The sequence below is a fragment of the Bidens hawaiensis genome, unplaced genomic scaffold (assembly GCF_021521415.1).
Source record: "Bidens hawaiensis isolate Kalapana, Puna unplaced genomic scaffold, B.hawaiensis_p1.1 tig00013505_1, whole genome shotgun sequence".
Lineage (NCBI taxonomy): Eukaryota > Viridiplantae > Streptophyta > Magnoliopsida > Asterales > Asteraceae > Bidens > Bidens hawaiensis.
The window spans coordinates 505,961-524,147 of NW_027492146.1; the positions used below are offsets into that span (position 1 = coordinate 505,961).

An 18,187-nucleotide genomic window follows, 5' to 3' on the forward strand; every position below is an offset into this window, starting at 1 on the left:
TCAGTATTTTACGTGCACGTATTCGTTTGAATGTTAAGGAAGATACTAAAAGTTAAGAATGTTATGTATATAACCATCTTATGCAGTTTATCTATTTAAAATCAATTGTGTAAACCATAATGCATATAAAGTGAGGTGCCTACATTAAAGAAAAACAAAATAACTTGTTTTTATGATGTAATTTGTTTAATTTAGTTATCATGATTTACATATTTAATTTAAAACAAAATTTTAAATTTCACCTTTAATTAGAATTTACATGCTCCCTAATGTTTTATAATTTTTTTAAATTGTCCTTTCCGCTATGGTGTAGTTGTAGCCTTGTCGGAACTTCGAGGCCCGGGTTCAATTCCACATACAACACTTTGAGGAGGGCATGAGTGACTCAATGAAGAAAGACTAGGATTTTTGTGATTTACGGTTCAATTCTAAGGGCGTTAAGGTTTACCACAAGTGGGTATTCGGACGATTAGGTTTTCTCTGAACTGGAGATAACTTGGAGGCGTTCAAGGGCTCTGTACGGTTGGGTTGGGCCTGCTGACGGAGTATCTAGGCAATTATCTGTTGGCCATTTAAAAAATATAAAGTTTTTAAATTAGAATAAAAACAAATTGTTTCACCATGAAAAAAGAAAAAGAAAAAGAAAAAAATCTTGATGCAAGGGTGAGGGTGCACATAACATTCCTTGCTGTCAATTTCATATTTGTTTAGCAACAAATTTAGCAAGCTGTATAACATGTCAACCTCAAACAAGAATCTTTGTCCTCAAAGGCATCAGATTCTTCTTCATCACAACAATCATTCTATTCTATCTTCTGAAGTTCCAATGTTTTCTTATTAATATTCACAGCTGTATACAGAGAAACGGTTGACATTATATAAAAACAATTTCCACCCTCTACAAAGATATCATCAATAGACAAACCCTAAGTAAAGTAAATCATGAGTTAATTATGTAACATAATTTGAATTAACATATATTTAAAATCAAATTGTGTCAAGATTCAAAACTTCCTAACACCAGATAGATGATAAAAATCTTGAAAACCGTGTATCCTGATTAGAAGAAACTCAAAAAGATTATGTACACTATCGCCCCAGATACCGCGAGATGGAAACCCGGGTTGGGTCGGGTTGGGTCAACTATCTTTTGGTCAAACCCGATACGGGTTTTGTATGGAAACCTCAAAGATCCAAACTTTACACCAAAAAGAACATTCTTGATTCTTGATTCTTGATATTGATTTTAGCATTTTATTCACTTTCTCTAATACAGTTTCCTGGTAAAAGAAACCTGTACCCGTCTGCGTTTTGTATAAGATGAACCGGAAGATGAACAGCCGAATATGAATGCGGGATGGGCCCCATCTTCGCGATAATTTCCTTAAACGTGTATTCTTCGGGTAACATATCAAACAAATCCGCGCCTTTGCAAATTACCTTTTGTACCCTTTTCGGGTTCAAGAACTTGTTAAATCTCACTCTATCATAATGGCTATAAGCTTTCATCTTGAAAATAAATTCGCTGATGTGGCGGAAGCAAAAGCTACAATGCCACCCTGCATCCGCCAATAGGACATCCGACTGGCGGTAATGCGCGTACCGCGTCTTTCCCGATTGATATCTATGAACCGAAGCCCTCCAACTATTATTATCAAGAAAAAACTCAAAAGAATATAAATAATTCTTTAACTGAAGATGAAGAATCAGGGGTATGTCATCACACCATCTTAAAAGATTAATCGTGTGCCTACTCGGTATCTCATCAATATCCGACATGATTAACAAATCATCATCAAGAATCCCGGCTTTCTTTAAAAGATAATCCAACGCGAGTCTTTGATACGCTTCTTCAACAAACGGGTGATTCTCCCCTTTCCGGAATTTTCCAGGAATCTTACCATAAGTCAACCTCGGCTCCACGAATTTGAACTTCTCGCGTTGACTTTCAAAGACCAAAGGCTTCGGTAACCCCGTGAAAGTTGAGTTTGATTCAAGAAGTACAAACTCGGAAACATAAGGGTACAATTCATGCCATCTTATTGTTAAAAGGTCAACTTCATTGCTAAACAAAATAGCATCAAAAACACGCCTTGGAAACTCGCGGGTCCCCCAACCGTGAAGCTTGCAAAGATTCTGCATTGACACGTTTTCGTGATAATAATGCGGGATTTCTTCAAACGGTTTTGGTGGTGACTCCCATAACGGGCGAAGAAAGTATGAGACTTTTTGCCCATGAATGTATAATCCGAGGATAACGGTTGGGACCAAAAAGGTAAGGAAAAAGAGTGTCTTTAAATCGAGCCCGCGAAGCACGTAACGAATTCTTGACATTGTTGAGCATTTTCCTGAATCCTGCAAACCAATTGTATAATCTGATTTACAAAATGACTGTAATTTGCTCTTAAATTTATATATTCTTCAACAACACTTAATAAAGGTAAATACGTTGCTTATAGAACCCTAATTTCAACCAAATTAGAGCATAAAGAACCTTAATTTCAACCAAAATTAGAGCATAAACAACCTTATATTCAACCAAATTAGAGCACAAAGAACCCTAATTCCAACAAAATTAGGGCATATAGAACCCTAACTTCAACCAAATTAAGACATAAAAATCCCTAATTTTGACCAACCAAATTAGAACATAAAGATCACTAATTTCGTCCAAATTAGAGCACAAAGAACCCTAATTTCGCCCAAAGTTGAGCATAGAGAACCTTAATTTCAACCAAATTAAAGCACCAAGAACCCTAATTTTGACTAAATTAGAGCATACAGAACCCTAATTTAGACCAATTTCGAACAAATTAGAGCATAAAGAACCCTAATTTCAACAATCTTGAGCATAAAGAACCCTAATTTCTACAAAATTAGAACATACAAAACCCTAATTTTAACCACCAACCTGTTAATCGAACTGGGTCAGTTTCAGTTCTAACAAAAACAATATCAAAAAGGGTTTTTATTTTTTATTTTTAATAATTTACCTGATCGCAAATATCGTCAGACTTCTTAGAACAAGAACGAGATCCACCACCTTCTGCCAATTGATAAAACTTATCAACAATCTTTGATAATTTTGATATATTCATCATCCACATTTTAACCAGATCAAATCCAATTCAAGTTTTCTCTCTCTCTCTCTCTCTGTATGTATATATGCGTGTCTCTGTGTGTGTGGAAGCTGTTTTTGTGTGTGTGGAAGCTGTTTTTCTTGTATACAAATCCTTATTTGTTTGTATATATTTTTAAGGTTTGGAAGCTTTGGAATTGAATTATTTTTGGCTTTGATTTTTTGCTTTTTTTGTTTTGATGAAATGACGTGTCAAATTCCAACTTTCTAGATTGGAGAAACTTGGTAGTGTTTCACGTGGTGTGTTTGATTACGGTATGGTGTATTTGAAAGAAACGTAACTCTTTGGTACACGAGGGTGTTTTGGTGCAGATTCGTAGCATGTTAGAAGAGAAAAGATAAAAGCATTTGGGTTTTTTTGAATAAAAAATAGATCTAAAAGAAATGGGCTCTCATGGGAAGATTGGTGTAGTTTTCGTCTATAATAGACGCTAGTGTTTTTGTGTTTTTGGGTGTGGCCTATAATGGTTCATGTAACGTGTTTTGGTGTTCTTCAACTCTCTCTCTCTCTATATATATGTATATATATATATATGTGTGTGTAAGCTGTTTTTCTTGTATACAAATATTGTATTTGTTTGTATATATTTTTAAGGTTTGGAAGCTTTGGAATTGAATTATTTTTGGTTTTGGTTTTTTTCCTTTTTTGTTTTGAGTAAATGGCGTGTCAAATTCCAACTTTCTAGATTTGAGAAACTACGTAGTGTTTCACGCGGTGTGTTTGATTACGGTATGGTGTATTTGGAAGAAACGTAACTCTTTGGTACACGAGGGTGTTTTGGTGCAGATCCGTAGCATGTTAGAAGAGATAAAAACGTCTGGGTTTCTTTGGATCAAAAATAGATCTAAAAGAAATGGGCTCTCATGGGACGATTGGTGTAGAGATAATAGACGCTCGTGTATTTGTTTTTTTTTTTTTGGTGGACTGTAATGGTTCATGTAACGTGTTTTGGTGTTTATGTTTGGTGGCTTCTAGCGTCTTGTTAGAGTTTTTAATATATTATTTTTGTTGATAGTTTATAAAAAATAAAGATACCGTCAATAATGTATTTTATCTATACGTAAATGCGAATTACATGGTTACCCTTAAGAAACCCACTCAACCCACCCTCATGATGACTTCACAAGCGGTAGGGACAATATCCTTAATTTCTCAAATCCAGCAAAAGAAAAGTGAAATCTTTACGTACCACAAAACGATAGGTGTAGTTTACTTATTTTGTCTCACTTTTTGCGTGTTTTAATCATTATAATAATCTAAATTCAAAGGAAAAGATATATTAATCTCTTGCAAAAATGAAACATTTCACTGTATTTATGATAATCCAAACTTAATATTAAAATATAATAGCTTTTTATCTTCCATCTTCAATAATCAATAACAAGTCTAAAGAACAAGGATGAAATGTTTGTGTTAATTCACTTTCAATTACAAGATCTTTTTATTAAAAAGGATATATGTTAGCTTTAAAAGATATGGATATTACTTTATATTTTAAAAGATTAATGATTGAACTTACTTAGATATAATAAAAAACTATGGAATATTCCACTATTTTCGTGTATTTATGAATAAAATAAAAGGAAATGAAGAATCTTATGAACATGAGAGGGGCGTATAATTTTATCCATTTTAATATTCATAATTTATAGAATATTAAGGAAGAAAAATAAAGGGTAAATCTTTATTTAAGAGAGTTGTATTGCATCATATGAATAAAGATTTCATGCTTTACCAAATCCAATATGTCTTTAATTTTTTTTCCTATTTTATATTTAAGTTATACGAATATTGATTTATATTCCAAAAGATATCATGATTGGTCTTACTTGCATATGATAGAAAGTTTTAATTGGTTAACAAATTTAAAAATTTGAATTTATTATGAGAAAATATTATCTTGGATTAGAATCAATGAAAGAATATCCCGCTTGTGGCCTAGTGGTAAGAGGCTTAGGTTCTCCAGTGGAGACTCAAGTTCAAATCCCGCTTATGTCATATTTGGATGGATATTGGCAATATTTAGATGAATATTGGCAATGAAGGATTTGAGCTAGGCATTGTACAAAGGTTGTCAGTTCGAATCCCAAGCCCAGCCGGGTTTTCGTCCCATCGTGTATTACGCCAGAGAGTTCTGCTCTTGTGGTGGCACAACAGACAACATAGTCTGGCCATAATGAGCATTGGGGGCCAGAGAGTTCTGCTCTTATGGTGACACAACAGACAACATAGTCTTAGGGGTGTTCAAAATACCCAAACCCGATTAACCCGACCCGAACCCTAATAAGCTTATTAGGGTCGGGTTAAACATGGTCAAAAAGTATTAATCGGGTTATTCGGGTTGACCCGAATAACCTGAATTGTTAATAGGGTCGGGGTTTCGGGTTCGTTTTTGGAAAAAAATTCGGGTTAACCCGAATAACCCGATTAGTGGTGTTTGTTTGTGTTCATTTAAGTATGTTCATTTGTGTTCGTTTATGTTTGTTTGTGTTCATTTACGCATGTACATATATGTTCATTTACGTTCGTTTATGTTTCATGAACTGTTCATTTAGATTTTAAATGAATGAATATAAACGAACATGAACATGTTCATTTTTTAAACGAATGAACATGAACACAAATATTTGTTCGATTAAGTGTTCGTGTTCGTTTAAAGTTAAATGAACGAAGACAAACATGCCCTTGTACGTGATCGTTTGTAAGGGTGTTCACGGTCCGGTTTTAACGGTTTTTAGGACAAATCGTAAGCCAAACGTTAATAAAAAACAAAAACTGAACCGTTAAGATAGGAAACCAAACCAAACTGAACCGTTACTAACCTTTGGTTTCACGGTTTGGGTATATATATAAAAAAAGGTACGAAACAAATTATATTAGTTACGAAAATTCCTTTATTGCATACCATCATGCTACAAAGGATCTGCTCAAGTTTTGAGGTGTTGTATAAGGTGAACATGTGTAAGGTTCTTAAAAATTAACAATAATCAACTAGATCTACTGATAATAGATATGCAACAACTCAGCTTCAATTTTAATCTGAAATGAAATAACAAATAGAATTGAAAGTTTTAATACCATAAATACGTCTCATTATAGTAGTACAGTTTAAGCAAGTTAATAGTCATAGCCAAGTTTTACTTTTATTACGCCTAACACAAAATATAAATAACTAACTACATGTAGTATAATATATATATAAATAAAGTATATTCATCTTACGGTCTGATCTGGTTATACGGTTTGAAAATTTTAAAACCGTAAACCAAACCGTTCTTTACGGTTTGAAATTTTTGAAACCGACCAACCGAAAGTTAATAAGAAAGCCCGACCATGAAACTAAACAAATGATCGGTTTAAACGGTTTCAAACCGAAGTATCGAACCATGAACATCCCTAATCGTTTGGTTTGTCTACAGTCCTATATGCAATAATAAGATAAATATTGTAGTCTACTGGTTACCAACACAAAAATCAACTTAAAAATATATAACAACCCGATTAACCCGACCCGAATAACCCGAAACCCGATTAACCCGAACCCGACAAACCCAACCTTAATAGGGTCGGGTCGCGGGTTAGATTAATTTTTTTCACAACCCGACTAACCCGACTCGATTAACCCGAAACCCGATCGGATTGACCCGATTAACACCCCTAAATAGTCTTGCCAGAATGGAGCATCGGGGCTCTCCAAATTTCAAGAGTGCGGTAGCCTAAATATAAGAAACTCGTCGTTCTAAAAAAATCAATGAAAGAATATTTTACGATTCAAGTAGGAAGCTTAACTCTTATTTTATTGTTTTTTTTTAAGACAAACTTGTAATAAAAAAAACCTAACTGAAGTTAATTAATTACTCGATTAGATGATATAATTTTTTATTATTATTTTGAAGGTTTCATACTTCTTTTTCGTTCATATAAAACAATATCAAATTATCAGTATACAAGAAAAACGATATTTGATAAAATAGTATTCGACTCAAAAGTCTGCACGAACTAGCCATCATTGTCATGATGGTTTAATTGTAACCAAACACTAAAAGTGTACTAGAATCGATTCTCCTAATACCATCTTCTCCTTTGGCTTTGACAGCAATCGATTCCAGTTGAAGCCAACTTTTTTGTTTCGATCGATTTAGCCAACGAATTATGTCAGGAAATAATATGTTCATCTTTCCAAAGTATCCTTGATACTTGATAGTTGAGACAATGAAGTGTATTTGGTGGAGGCTTTCAGGAAATAAGTTGATGATATATAGGTATAACAATGGTGTAAAATAGCAACAGTTTAAAACCTTTTCCTTTAATAAACGTTAAAAGTAAAAGAGAACCCGGCCAAAACATACATTGGTCGTACATTGTAAAAGGAAAGTATACAGGAATCTGTTGTAGGTTTGTAAGTCCCGTGGGAGGATCTTTCAATGAATTATTGATAGGCGGAATCTAACAAAGAACAGATTTAATAACAAACAAAGTAATCACAATAAACACGATTAATCTTGCTTCAAAACACACGTATATATTACGCTGGGTGCTTAAACCCTTTAACAAAACTTACACGGTGATCGACCAACTAACGAACAACTCTAACATAAACTACATACATCATTTATATAGTTATACTAATCTAAGCCCAAATACATACAAAGCCCACCAAAACCCTTGATTCCGGTTTACATAGTTTAGCCCAAAATATATATATAATAAACCAATAAATTATAGCCCAACAACGTTTAACTCTCAAAGGAGAATCTTTTTTAGTTAAAGCTGAAACTAAAACAAAACATGACAAAAACATAATTATTTTGTATAGTGTACCTTGTAACAATAAAGTGTTACGAGAACTTTTCTTAAACATCTTGGATAACCATTATAAGGCATGTAATAATGGTTTGGTTGTAATTTTCAACGGGTTGGTTTTGGTTTTAAATAATTAATAATCGTTACTAACGGTTTGGTTTTGGTTTGACATAAAACCCGTAAAAATCAAACCGTGAACACCCCTAATAAATGATAAGATTATGAAGGTACGTTAATGGAACGACCAGCTATACACTCACTAACATTTCACTAAAAAACGTAGGGCTGTCAATTTATGACACGGACCTGTTAACACGACACGACACGACACGACATAGGTTTTAACAGGTTTGGGTTTGAGCTTAACAGATTTCGTGTCTTAAACAGGTCAACCTGTTTAAGACATGTTTAAATTCGTGTCTTAACAGGTTAAAGACTTGTTAACTTGTTAGTAACCTGTGTATATTTTTAATTTATAAAATAAATTTATATATACTCCTAAAGTCATATTTACATACAACATTTCACTCATGCCCATCAAAACCGGGTATTACATTTTTAATGGATGTTATGATTTTCTTCTATGGTTTTTTGTTTCAAGTATGTTATAGATTTGTGGTTTTTTGCTTCAAGTATGTTATTAATTTATGGTATTTTGTTTCAAATATGTCATGGATTATATATTAATTAAGACTTTTATGATCATTTTAAATTTTTTTGTTTCATTACACATGCATTATTCATTGTGTCTTTAAACAGGTCCATTAACAGGTTATCCTGTTACTAAAAAGGTTCGTTTTCGTTTTTGGAAAAAAATGACACGATTAGTTATCGTGTCGTGTTCGTGTTTAGTATCACAGGTCATCGTATTTTATTGTGTTGTGTCTTACCGTGTTGTGTTCGACATGTATGACCGTCCTGAAAAAACGTGTAATTATTTAACCAACACAATTATTATTTGATATTTTTAAGGCTAAGGGGTGTGGGGGGCTCTAATGGGGGCTCCAGTGGGGGCTCCAGCCAATAATATTATGACGTGTGGCAGAGAGAGAAACTGGATAAGGGGTGTGTTGGAGCCCCCGCTGGAGCCCCTGGCCCTGGTGTGGAGGGGCTACAGCGATTTTTTTTTTATTTTTTTATAAATATATTCAAACAACGTATTATTAAAAAAACCTCGGGAGTCGAGGTTGATGGGCTTGATTTTGCAAGAGATCGACCACGGTTGCGGTCAAAACTCCCCCTATATGAAGAAGCAAATCATCCTCTTCGGAGGAGTCGGAATCAGACGAGTACGACGACATTATTTTTAAAAAAAAAGTTGGGAAGATGGGTTGATTTTGGGTTTTATTTTGAAGTTGTGGTGATTGATATGGGTGAAATGGGGTATTTTATAGATGAAATGGGGTATTATTTAGGTAAAAAATATTTTTTTTTTAATTTAACCGGGTCCCAACGGCTATTTCTCCATTCCCAACGTCCATTTTCTCTCTCTTCTCCCGCGACCAGGCTCACGCCTGCCTGGATTTCCGCGCTCGCGCCCCGGTGGTGTGGGGTTAGCGCCCCGAGGCGCGAGCGGAGGGGCTCTAGCGCCCCGGTTAGCGCCCCACACCCCTCAGCCTAATATATAAGATGTGAGTGTAAATACGATTTGTTAGATTAACGTTGTGACCCCACCCCACCTTTATGCCCCTTGCCCATTAACACACTTAACACAAAGGTGGCAACCTGCCCTTTTGGCGCCTCACTTCACCGAGAATTGGTTTGGCGAGCGTGATTTGGCTAACGTGAAGAGAGCTTTAGCCCGCTACTATCTGTTTAATAGAGCTCGAGCTCGACTTTTTTAGCTCTACAACCAAAATTTCAATTCACCGTAAGAAAGTTTACAAGTTTGAGCTCGGCCCGTTAATTATTTATTAACTCTTTACGTATTTATATTTTGTTACAAATATAAATATGTTTAATGTATTTATAGCTTTATATGCCATAATATGTAATATTACATTATTTATTTATATTAAAATCTATCATATTTCTATAAATAGTACGCTTGTTTACGTTCAACTTGATTGAGCTTTTAGTGAGCCGTCTCAAGTAGTTCACCTCATTTACACCTCCATAAACCATCTCAAATCAGCACGCAATTCTTTTTCTGATAAATCATCTTATGATAAATGAATAATAATACAAAAACATTTATATGCAACTAACTGAAATACATGCACATTATTTGTAACACATGGTGCAGTTTATTAAGAACATCAACAATTATACAAATACTAATCACCTACTTGATGCATACTACTTTGATGATTTGGCATAAAATGCTACAGTTTTAGCATCCAACTGACCACTACAATAACTTGAAGAGATTATCGAAAGCTCTTGATATCCTTTCCATTCTTCTAACGGTTTTAAACTTATCGGGCTTTCAAGAACACCGGAAGCTACTGATAACATTGTCTTGTAATCTTTGTCTGCAAACCCGGAAACCGTTGCTTTCGATGCATTATCCCATGGAGTCCACAACTCTGCGATTTATAATAATCAAGATATTAAGGAATACAAATATATTGAGCAAGTTGGATCAGTCAACACAAAGCCTGATTATTTTCGTGTCATGTCAGAAATTGTCACCCCTGATTAATATGCATTTTCACATGACTCTCGAAGTTAAAGATTCGAAAAACAAAATTGGAAATATAGTTTTATATTATTTTTAGAGAATACCAGCATCCGGGAGGCCTTCGTTACGGATCACAATCGTCCTCTTCTTCTGATGGTCTATAATGGCTATATTAACTGGTGTTCTTGTATAAACCCGATCGACCTATCAAAGAACACCATATTAACAAAAATAAATTAATCACAATTATATATAAATATTTATGTAAACATTGACCTCTCCGTCAAAGGTGATGGCATCCGGTTGCTCTGTGAACCGCTTCCCCTGCTGCATATTATCAAGAAAATCAAGCGTTTCTAACCCTTCTACTCTCACTTCACTAAAAACACAAGCCCAAGTCACATACGCGATAAAAACTATTAAAGTTCAAAACTTTAATTAAATTTCACTAAACCAACCTTATATCGGATACTAAAAAGTGATTTTGTAAAGAAAATGTGAACTGGAAGGATGTGGTATCGGTATTCTTGATACGAGACGCTATGGTCATCTTGTCGGGACCCAAAGAAAAACGAAGGCGCAATTCAAAGCTGCATAACAGTATAAGCATCCCAATATTCAAGTTCAATGATTAAAATGGATAAAAGTAAAACATATATTTTAGCGGGCATGTTATTACCTACGTGGCCACGTGTTCAAATTATTTGGTGATGTTTTTAAGGTTAGATCCACAGAAGATGGGTTCCCGGTTGGTGATAAACGCAAGGGGATGTTATCTAAAGACTTTGCATGGTTCTTTGATGAACAAATGTCCTTTGTTATCGCCATACTACCTAACTGCAAGGATTAGAAAAAAATATGATAACACAAAAAAAAATGGAAAATTAAGGGTGGCAAACGGGTAGGGTTGGTAGACCGGTCAACATTTTTTATCCATGTTTTTAAATTTTATAAATAATAAGCTGACTAAATATGGTGTTTTGATGTCATGTACCTGTGGAAAGCAAAGCGATATCCCTCCTTTAGGCGATCTTCCGAAAGCCTATGAAGCATGACATAATTCATTTGTTAAAAAAATTGGGTACAAAGTTATAAATCACAAAAAAAAAAGAACATTTTATGTGCATATTCATGTATTAGAGTTTAGAACACGTATATATGTGATATGTGTACTGATATAGTTTAGTGTGTAGTATGTGTAACGGGTCAAAATGCTGACCTTTTTGCTCATAAAAAGCAATTCTTCGCCTTGACTGTTCTTCCATGACACCACTTTCCCACCATAAAGAAGCACCTGCAGATATCAGGGCCCAAATTTTTAATGGTCTCCAATATTTCAAAATTTGTCCTTTTTATTTCTTTCAACCTAAATCTTCTGAAACAGAGGATTTCTGATATTAACGAGCTACTTATGCAAGAAATTCAGTAATTTAGGCATAATTTTGAATTTTGGTCAAATTTTCAGACTTGGCAGCATCCTAAATCCATGACTCATTGCATGCATCGGAAGATACTCTAAACATATAGCAATTTTCTATCGAAAGCGCGTGTTTATCTGACTATTTAGGGTCATTTCACTTGTGAATCCTTAAACAATCAGAACTTGCCAAACACTCAAATATCTTCTTATTATCTATCACACCTTCAAATAGAAGCCCATTGGAACACTATGTCCTAGAGATGTCGATTATCCGATTCTAACTATTCGTTGTCGCATAATAACTTCAAAACTCAATACCAAACACCCCCTAAAATGGAACATAAATACAGGAACATAATATACCTCTGCAGAAGAACCACCAGGTTCAAAAAGCAAAACTCTTGGCAAACTTTTGTAATCATTAAACACATAATCATTTCTTTCCATTTGATTAAATGTACCAAACCACCTCCACAATCTTATTCTCTTCACCAATGGGTTCTCTTTTGTCCACTCCAGCTACACAAACATTCAAACACAACAACATCAAAACCCTCCACTTTGACCTTAAAAGTCAAACTTGGGAATTAACACTTCCAAATTTCAAAATTGATCAAGATTTTATTAAGAGATTCACTCCAGATGTTCACAACTCATAAACTCCAATTTATAAAAACCCAAGAAAGATAAAGTTGGTACCTTTACTTATAAAATTCTTGATCTTGATTGAAATTGATTGACACCCAATTGAAATAAGAGCTTTTGTGATGATACCCATTTGGGGATAAACAAGAAAGATGAAAGATGAGGTAACAGTTAGCAGAATAATGAAGGAAAGATAGTCCATTGTAGGTGCTTGCCTTCTTTTCAATTAGGAATCTTGTTTGGCTGCTTCATTCATTCTCTTTATGGGATGGGGTTGTTTGTTGAATTCATTTCGCGTAATATTGTGTCATGTAAGCTAACGGTGACTTTAATTATTTTTCTTCTTCTTTTTTTTTTAAATATTAAACAGTATTGTAGCGTTTGAATCGCATACAAATTAAATTAATATGCTAACTGTAAGAATCAAGTATTGTAATTATACATAAAACGTAGTGTAATTACAGTATAGTGTATTTACACTACGACGTAATTACATAATTGCACTACCTGATTCTCATAATTTAATTTGCACGTTACCTTCCCCCAATAACGTAAACTAAAGAATACTTTTTATAATAAAAAAAGGTAAATTGGAAATAAATAATCTCATCTTTTATGTATTGGCCGATAATAATTTCACCTTTAGAAATCACTACCAACGGTCCAACCTTTCAACTATTTTTGTCTCAATGGTCATCCGTTAAAAAACACTTAACACCGTTATGTTTTTTTTCGAGTTTCAAACCGATGTTTTAGGGATTTTGATCGGAAGAAGGATACCAGTCAATTGATGTAAAACTTATCTCGAAACAGTGATCCAAACGACGAAACAGTGTTTCAATTCGGGTGTTTGAATTTCCAATTAATAAAAATCAATTTATTTGATGCATCGTTTCGAGATAAGTTTTACATCAGTTGACACGCATCATTCTTCCGATCAAAAGTCCTAAAACATTGGTTTGAAACTCGGAAAAAAACATAACGGCGCTAAGTGCTTTTAAACGAAGGACCATTGAGACAAAAATAGTTGAAATGTTGGACCGTTGGTAGTGATTTTTAAAAGTGCGATTATTCTCGGCCAAATTTGAGATTATTTATTTCAAATTTTCCTAAAAAGAGACATTAAACATTTAAAAAAAATACAAATTAAAAAAAATGGAAAGAGAGTCCATTCTTTTCAAATGGGAATCTTGTTTGTTTGGCTGCTTTGCTTCATTCGTTCATTTTGTTTAATTGGTCGGTGGGAAACCTTTAATCAAAGCCGTCAAGTAATTTAGCGCCCTTGGATTAGATTTCTAAGGCTAAGGGGTGTGGGGGGCTCTAATGGGGGCTCTAGAGGGGGCTCCAGCCAATAATATTATGACGTATGGCAGAGAGAGAAACTGGATAAGGGGGGTGTTGGAGCCCCCGTTGGAGCCCCTGGCCCTGGTGTGGAGGGGCTCCAGCTAATATATATTTTTTAATTAATTCCACACCCCTCAACGGCTCTTTTTCGAACTCCAAGACACCTTTTATCTCTCTTCTCCCGCGACCAGCCTCACGCCTGCCTGGATTTCCGCGCTCGCGCCCCGCTCGCGCCCCGCTCGCGCCCCGGTGGTGTGGGGTTAGCGCCCCGGGGCGCGAGCGGAGAGGCTCTAGCGCCCCGGTTAGCGCCCCACACCCCTCAGCCTAAACAATTGAAATGGACCCATATTCATGAGTTATCAAAATGTTAAATCAAAAGATGTTTAACCAAATTCCTATATATGCTTTGGATGTTGTGTGTTTTTCTATCCAAATGATGTGTCTAAGTCACAAGATTATTATGTTTGATTAGATTTATAATAATACAAACATATTATTATTATTAAGCTTGTTAAATTATATTTGAGACGTTTTTAAGTGAAGTAAGTGGGCCCGGCGAAGTGTTATATCCATATTTGGAGGGCGTGGATGAATAGAATTCCTACTCCATGGGAGTTGGAATGAAGGAATATTATGGTCTCGGATAATGTGTGTGCCTTGTGTGAGGTGGAGGGGGAGACAACGGACCACGGGCTGCGGTGTGGTGGCAGTTGTTTGGAAGCACGTCAGTCGGTGGTGTAATGTTTCCCCTATTCTTGGTTTCTTGGTTAGAGATCTTTTAGAGCTCCAGAAGAACTTCAACCTTGGAGATTTAGAAAAGAAGGTTTTATGGGATTATTATTATTATTATTGCTTGTTGGAGAATCTGAAAAGCGAGAAATGACAATATGAGAGTAAAAAGGTCAAAGTGGAAGAGATAATTGGGAAAATAAAGGCGATTGGTTTTCTTTGGTTCAAAAATAAGTCAAATTATAGGGTTGAATTGGTGTAATTTTGTTTTCATGTAATTTGTTTTTTGTTCTTTGAGGCTTCTCTCCGAGTTGCGAAGGTTGCTTGTTGTCGGTGTTCTTGATGTTTGGTTAGCGGTGTTTGTTTATAAAAGTTTATAGTTCGAAAAAAATTATATTTGAGACGTTATTTTGTAAACTAAGAATTTGTAATGGTCGATAAAACTATTGAGTGACGTTGAGTTCATTGTCTTTGTCACTTGGTCAGAGAGTAGTAGCACGTTTTGAAGGATACAAGTTACAACAATCAACCGCGCAACAGTTCCTCTGACCTTGTTGGGTCGACGCATGCTAATAAAAGGAGTAGTGTGACGTGCCAAATGTTTGATGATTGTATTTGCTTGTTTGTGTTGGAAAGTATGGGTTAGCTGGCTAGTCTAAATGGAAAGTGTACATGCTCCAGAAGTGCTTGTACATCCGACGCCCTACTAGTCGAGAGTTGTGGTCGCAACCCTGATATCGTAAGGCACAAAACTCTAGCATCCATAATTCACTATAAATGAAACAAAATTTTCGTATCCATAATTCATCACACTAACACACTAGTTCATTCGAGTTATCACATTTGCGTGAGTTATTCAACATCCTACACATGTCGCTTCATTGTATCTTTGGAGCCAATTCGGAAGTCACCCGAAACACACTATAGGGACGAAATTGCTTTAGAGACGACAATTACTCGCCTTGAAGTAACAAGTAGTAGCAATAAGATTTTAAACATCACTTATGCAACATAAGTTTACAACATACACACATTCACCTCATTTTAAGTCCAATTCAAAGTTTTCACCTTCAAATATTACAAACTTACAGCAACTGATCCAAATATGCATCTTTAGAACCAGAAGATTTACCTTGACCAAAATATGAACTAACCATATTAGTTCCCCAAGTAAACCATCCACCCTGATTCCCATCATTCCCTTCAACCAACCGCCTCTGTTCTTCCGCAGCAATGTTCTCAAGCCGCCACTTGATCATAAAGCGTTTAACAGCCTCGGTTCCTTCCATTACAATCTCCTTAGGAGGAACTATAAGCGGATTCTGATCCAAGTTTAATTTAGTCAACTTCTGAAGTTGACCAAATGATTCAGGAAGAGCCTGGATTTGATTGTTACTAATATCAAGCTCTTTGAGGTTTGCAAGATCAGTGATCATGTCGGGTAGTTCGGTCAAGTTGCTGAAATTACTGCTCAAGTTTAAAGTTTCGAGATTTGTTAACTTTCCAATGGAAGATGGAATGCCATGAAGCTTATTGAAATGAGCATCTAGGTGTGTTAAAGACTCAAGTTCACTAATGGTTTTTGGAAGGAAACGAAGCTCGTTGAGGCTGATTGAGAGTGTTTTAAGGTTTACTAGTCCGAAACCGAAGTTTGTTGGCAAGAACTTTATGTTATTGAAGCTTGCATGCAGTTCTACCAATGACCTGTTGATAAAAAATTAACGTTGAGATGAGTATATAAAGTTACAAATTATCACATGTATATATATATGTAAATTATTATAAAACATATGAATAAAATAATATAATAAATAATAAACGAGCTGAGCTCGAGCTTTGGAGATAAAGCTCTAAACAAGCCAAACTCGAGCCAAGCTCTCTTAAGTTAAACGAGTCGAGCTTGAGCTTTAACAAGCTCGGGCTCGGCTCGGCTCCTTTACACCCGTATAGAGTTTTTGGAATATTACTTGCAAAAGGCGATGCTTTCGGGAAGGGTGTTAAGCTTGTTGCTGGACACATTCAAGATTCTGAGAGTGGTCAACAAACCAATGGAATCTGGTAGAGCTTCTAAGAGATTTGATGAAACATCAAGCTCCTCTAGTTTCACTAGCCCTGCAATTGAATCAGGTAGCACCTGTTTTGCAACAAAAATAAAACCATGTGATCTTTAGTGTTGTAGAACTCGCAAGGCACTAGTTGGACAGTGGGGTACCAACTAGAGATTAATATATATTAATCGGAATGGAATTTTATATGTAAATTTCCAAAGTACACACAAACACACACACACACACACAAAAAATTTTCAGAATTTTATGTGTAATTTTTCAAACTTAATAATCGGATTGGATTAACAAGTATAGTTTTTTAAATACTTCAAAGATTTTGACCAACTTTGACCAAACGATTTGGGCCGAATTTGAGCAACTACCAATTGTTTGTCCGATAAGGTGAAATTGAATCGGTAGCATATCTATTAGCAATCACAAAATTAATCAGTGACTAATCAGAATATTTACAACAAAAGCAAAATATTGTAAAATTCAGCCTAACTAGTGGGTGCAAACGAGCTGATTCGTTCGCAAGCTACTTGAGATCTGATCAATAAAAAGTTTGAAACGAGCTGAGCCCGAACCTAAAATAAAGCTCGTTTATTTATCGAGCCCGAGCTCATGCCTTCTATGGGAAGATAGTTTAGGCCCGTCAAGCATTAACAAGCCTTGTGTATTTTTATGTTTTAGCTATTTTGGTCTTCTCTTTATTAATTTCACACTGCACAGCCAAGCTTTGGGTCACTCAAGGTACTGCATACGAGCTCGAGCTTACCCTTGTTTAAGGTTTTTCTAAACATATAAAAATCATTAAAATATATACAACTGAATTAACAAACGATAAATGACCCAAGCTCGAGCTTTAAACGACCCACGACCCGTGCTCAAGCTTTAGAAAAAAAACTCGAAACGAACAAATAATAAACGAACCAAGCATGATCTTGAAGAAACGGCTCACAAGCCGAGCTCAAGCTTTAGAATAAAAGCTTGAAATAAGCCAAGCTCAAGCTATCATAAGTCAAAACAGGCCGCGCTCGGCTCGTTTACACCCCTGGCAGCGATAACAAAAGCAAGCAAGATATCATAAAAATTAAAGAAACCTCTCTTGAGCATATTATCAAACATTTGGTGGGCATCAACTAATATTGATCAGGGTATTAAAAACAGTAACAATTGATTCATTTAATGCATAAACAACCCATAAAGGAACTGAAATCAAAACCTGTAAGTGATTATTAGACAGATTAAGATGAACTAAACCAGCTAGTTTTCCAAATTGTTCTGGGATTAACTTTAGCTGTTGGCCAGAAAGGTCAACCCGGTCAACGACTTCATCAGATGCCTTGTTGAGTACTTGTATAACTTCCAGGTTGACTTCGTCTGAATCATCGTCTACCTTCGTTATGTCCGCCATTTTCTGGTTGTGAACACA

The 18,187-nt window shown here is 35.3% G+C and overlaps 3 protein-coding genes across 3 annotated transcripts; all 3 read right to left on the reverse strand.

Annotated features, from left to right (window-relative positions):
- Positions 1-823: 823 nt before the first annotated feature.
- Positions 824-3,122, reverse strand: LOC143544266 (uncharacterized). The gene is made up of 2 exons (XM_077036402.1): positions 2,994-3,122; positions 824-2,355 (listed from the first exon to the last, which is right to left on the reverse strand). The coding sequence occupies exons 1-2, from the start codon at positions 3,105-3,107 to the stop codon at positions 1,255-1,257; spliced, it is 1,215 nt and encodes a 404-aa protein (XP_076892517.1). The 5' UTR covers positions 3,108-3,122; the 3' UTR covers positions 824-1,254.
- A 7,119-nt stretch (positions 3,123-10,241) lies between these two features.
- LOC143544247 (putative glucose-6-phosphate 1-epimerase) lies at positions 10,242-12,833 on the reverse strand. Its single transcript, XM_077036389.1, has 9 exons — positions 12,683-12,833; positions 12,350-12,507; positions 11,786-11,860; positions 11,561-11,608; positions 11,246-11,403; positions 11,025-11,156; positions 10,843-10,945; positions 10,671-10,770; positions 10,242-10,471 (listed from the first exon to the last, which is right to left on the reverse strand). The coding sequence occupies exons 1-9, from the start codon at positions 12,831-12,833 to the stop codon at positions 10,242-10,244; spliced, it is 1,155 nt and encodes a 384-aa protein (XP_076892504.1).
- A 2,956-nt stretch (positions 12,834-15,789) lies between these two features.
- Positions 15,790-18,169, reverse strand: LOC143544267 (plant intracellular Ras-group-related LRR protein 3-like). The gene is made up of 3 exons (XM_077036403.1): positions 17,978-18,169; positions 16,672-16,838; positions 15,790-16,408 (listed from the first exon to the last, which is right to left on the reverse strand). The coding sequence occupies exons 1-3, from the start codon at positions 18,167-18,169 to the stop codon at positions 15,790-15,792; spliced, it is 978 nt and encodes a 325-aa protein (XP_076892518.1).
- Between the last annotated feature and the right edge of the window lie 18 nt (positions 18,170-18,187).